This window comes from Etheostoma spectabile, chromosome 5 (assembly GCF_008692095.1).
Source record: "Etheostoma spectabile isolate EspeVRDwgs_2016 chromosome 5, UIUC_Espe_1.0, whole genome shotgun sequence".
In the NCBI taxonomy this organism is placed as follows: Eukaryota; Metazoa; Chordata; class Actinopteri; order Perciformes; family Percidae; genus Etheostoma; species Etheostoma spectabile.
Window position 1 is genome coordinate 36,863,077 of NC_045737.1, and position 4,345 is coordinate 36,867,421.

Here is a 4,345-nt window from a genome sequence, read left to right on the forward strand (position 1 = left end):
GTCATCTTGGGCTTTTTGGGAAACACTTAGTCACATTTTTCCCCATTTTCGGGCATTTTATAAACCAAACAACTAATCGATTAATAGAGAAAACAATCGGGAGGTTTGTTAGTTAGAGCCCTAATATGCATACACAAACGTACATACATTGCATACACATATTGTAGTTGTAGCCCTATACACCCGGACAGTACATGATGAATGTGATCTTTGGTCTTTAATAACAATCGTTTATGTATTTTCTAGGGTTGTGGCAAGTCAGTGATCGCAAGAGAGTTTGCTGAGATGCTGGGTTACAGCATAGAGCCGATCATGCTCTACCAGGTAAATCAAAGTTAGTCTTCAAAGTCTCCAGTGTGTTTTATTTGGATATGAGTTCATCATGTCAGGGAAAGTGTATCCCTGGCAGAGACTCCGTTTGTGATCTAGGATGTCATGAAGGACGTTTCAGCCAATAGGGATGAGGGGTAGTTTCATGAAAGGAGATCTTCTAAAATAGAAATGTTTTTATCATAAGAAAATACTCTCCTTTGTTACTTGGATTTTCTCCCATTTTTTCATTCATTTGTTTTTTTTATCAAAAGTAACTTTATATACTGCAAAAGTAATGCAAAAGATTATTTTCCCACTTGCTACCGAATCTGCAGATTTTTTTGAACGGTCTTCAGCGGTGGTCCAAAATGAATTTTAGCAGAGACTGTTTTTCTGCTTTGGCTGGAGATGTGTTAACAGTCTGAGTTTTTATTTGAATTTGTTTAAAATCTTGAAAATTCTGTGGACTTGCCCTGATAATCATTTGGTTACTGTCCAGTCAATTAAAAATTCATTACATTACAGAGTAATGAAGATAATGGTTAAAGCTATTCGCGTGCGTGCGTGTGTGTGTGGTGTGTGTGGTGTGTGTTTATGGGGATTGTAGTCATCCGGGTGACGATTGTGCAGGAAATGTGTCAGCTGAAGACTTATGTATTAATGCATCATGCTGCAGCTATTTTTAGCTGTCTGAGGTCAGGGGTGGATTGTGCTGCTGGGAGTTGCAGAATCCTTCGCCGGGAAAGTCATCTTGTCAGCCCTGAAAATACCAATTTTGGAAAACAAAGTGACATGTAAGGCTAGGGTGGAATATAAATATATTATTTGTTGGTGTGTGTTCTTCAATGGGGGGAAAAAAACTCATAAAAATAACAAAAGCCCTTTCCCTTTTTATCATGCAAAAATGAACAAATATCTCCTAACATGTCAATTTCAGAGGAGCAGACAGTCAGACAGACAGTCATGATGTCAATCAATTAATTAGTAGGTTACCAGAAACACAGAGAGATAGAGAGAGTGAGGAGACTTCACAATAGCACCAAATGGAAACTATAGAGCCTGATTTTTTACTTAATGCAAGTCGTCTTCTTGCTGTGGAGCAGTTGCAGATCAGTAATTACTGCCTGGAACACATTGTGCAGATCTGCTTGTCTTCCCTCCTCTTCCCTCTGTCTCTGCCATGACACGGCAGAGTGATAGTGAACATCACAGTCTTCCTTCACAGGCCCTCCCCCCTCGTACTTAAATGTGCCATTAGTTATCTGTAAATTGAGCAGCAGGGCCAGGTCATGTGGGGAGAAAATCTGTTCAGGATATCATTGCAAGAAAATCTATCTATCTCACTTCATCCAGTCCCATTGTTTGATAGTAAACACACCAGCATACTGATCCACTTCTTACGTTGCTCTCAATCCCTTCACCTCCCTTAACTTTGTCACTTGGTTTCCATTTCCTTCCTCCTTCACTTCCAGGACATGACAGCCAGGGACCTTCTGCAGCAGAGGTGCACTCTCCCTGACGGAGACACAGCGTGGAGGCCGTCTCCTCTTGTCACCGCTGCTATTGAGGGCAAGCTGCTGATTCTGGACGGTATACACAGGGTCAACCTGGGAACCCTGGCTGTGCTATCTAGGTACTGTAGTTTGCCAAAAAAAAATGATGCAGTGACCTGGCAGTCTACATTATTTATTTGCGGGTCTTATTTATTTATTTTTTTTATGCTTTGATATGATTGCTTTTATTCTTTTCTGTATTCTGTGTTGTCTTTTTCTAGTTTCCTGCTGCTACTCCGTTTTAATCTCTTCTTTGAAATATTTTATACAGTTATTTTTCAGAGGTTAAGGACTCCCTTAACCTCTGAAAAATAACTGTGGTGCTGTGGTGCTGTAAATGTCAAACATAGACAGACAAACATACACTTACATACTTTGTGTCCCAGGTTACTCCATGACAGGGAGTTGGATCTGTACGATGGGACCAGGCTGCTGAGATGGGACAGATACCAGACACTAAAGGAAGAACTGCAGTTCACTGATCAGCAATTGCAAGAGAGGTACATACGCATACACACATGCATACACAGGGGTTATGTCTTGGAAAGAGCATTTAGGAGCATTTTTGTGAATCTGTATTTGTATTTGACAGTTGTGGTCAGTGGCTTTTTAAATACAAAAATAACTGCATTCAGCATGAGGGCCACAACAGGACTCCGAGAGAGAGAGACACAAATGGAGAGGGAAGCTCAGAGTAAAGACCAAAATAGTATTCAAGGTAAACTAAGAGACGGTAATAGAGCATAGAGAATAATTCAGATTTGTGAAGCTGGCTTTGGGTCTGTCCTCAATGTTCCGCTAACAGGCACATAGAGGAAGAGGAGAGTGATGCGATTAGTTTTCATATCATCCAACTTATTCTGAGCCTCCTGTCAGGTTCTATTTCATCCCTGCTGAGCACCAGAGGCGGTGCTTAAAGCACTGAATATTCCCCGTTGTGCATGCCCAGTTCAAGTATGTATACCAACAACGTCACTTGTGACCCCTGGATAACCTGAGAGAGGCTTTATCTTCCGGTGTGATCAGAGGATCTGTTCCTACTGAATCTCCTTGTGGGGTCATGAGGATTCAGAGTGTCAGAGCACTCTGGCAGTCATTCAGGATTCATAGAACCGTAGTTACATTCGTAACTTTGGTTTTACCAGATTTTCAGACTGAAAATAGCCCAAAGTTAAAGGAATGCATGGCTCTGCAGTGGAGGAAAGTGTCAATAATAGACTTCCAAGTGTGAAGGCCAGAACAGTGGACAGTGTTTTACAAGACCATGACACAGCATTTGATGTTGTTTTACTGCTCGGCATTAATGTATTGTATGTGAATGACCATTGTTGGTCTTGACCTTAACTGTTCCCTGGGTTTGACTCTTGAAGAGTATGAGTGTGAGTGTGAGTGTGAGTGTGAGTGTGAGTGTGAGTGTGTGTGTGTGTGTGTGTGTGTGTGTGTGTGCGTGTGTGCGCGCCCACCTAAACTGGCAGGAAGGATGTTTGTGGTGGGAGATGTCTGGGCTGAAAAAACCCACTTCCTCTTTCTACTCCCCTGTGGCTCAGACAGAGTGTGTGTGTGTGTGTGTGTGTGTGTGTGCGCCTGCCTGCCTGCCTGCCTGCCTGCACACTGCGCACTAGGATTCTACAGTGCAGTTTTTCCAGGTTCCTGGTTCAGCGAAACTATAGATATGACAAAGTTGAGACGTATAAGAAAAGAACCAGCAAGTTGCTAGGCAATGGAACATGTATACATGAGTGCGCATACAGTATATACCGTTGCCTCCTCTTCTTGTCACCGGCTGTGTGAATCCCTCACAGGATTTCTGAACATGCTCGCTCCTGCTGAGATTCTGATCACTCCCACCCGCAAGAGTCTTTTGTTTTGAAAACCTTGCTGCCTCATCCCGCAATGAAAACAAGACACATGCAGCTTGATTTTGCTTAAGGCTGTGAATGAAAACATTAGGGATGGTGTCCCTCTTCCCCTGACAGTTAATGTAGTTTCCCATAGCAACAGATGGAAACCACATGCTGGAACTGTAACCATTTACCATTTAGATTTGGATTAGATGGCAATTTTGTTTAAATGTTATTGGTGTTAAAATTAATTTGGTGTAACTGGCTACAGTGAAAGACTTAGTAGAGAGAGCAAAACAGGGAGAAAGTGAGACAAACAAACCAGACTTACCTTTTGATTTTGTCGATGGTTAGTGGAATTCAGTGCATGGTTATATCGGCCTCTGAAATCTCCATATATAAAATGTCTTCCCACACACTCATTCAGTGATGGTGATGATGGTTAGCGGCCGCCTCCGCCCACATCCGAGTATAAATATCCCATTGCAGAGTGGGTGTCTCTGTGGGGTGATAGAAAGGGACTTTGCTGTCTTCTTGTATCAAAGGATCACACAGCCAGCTGTCAAAAGTCATGCTCTTGTCTCTGACATAGATTGGGATGACACACACACACACACACAGACACACACACACACACAC

The 4,345-nt window shown here is 42.4% G+C and overlaps 1 protein-coding gene across 1 annotated transcript in view; it reads left to right on the top strand.

The window, feature by feature from the left end:
• The window catches only part of vwa8 (von Willebrand factor A domain containing 8), a 119,578-nt gene that overhangs the window by 51,964 nt on the left and 63,269 nt on the right, over window positions 1-4,345 (top strand). The window contains exons 12-14 of the mRNA XM_032515259.1: window positions 247-324; window positions 1,785-1,945; window positions 2,252-2,365. Of these exons, the coding sequence (XP_032371150.1) occupies window positions 247-324; window positions 1,785-1,945; window positions 2,252-2,365 (353 nt within the window). The remainder of the gene's footprint in view (window positions 1-246; window positions 325-1,784; window positions 1,946-2,251; window positions 2,366-4,345) is intronic.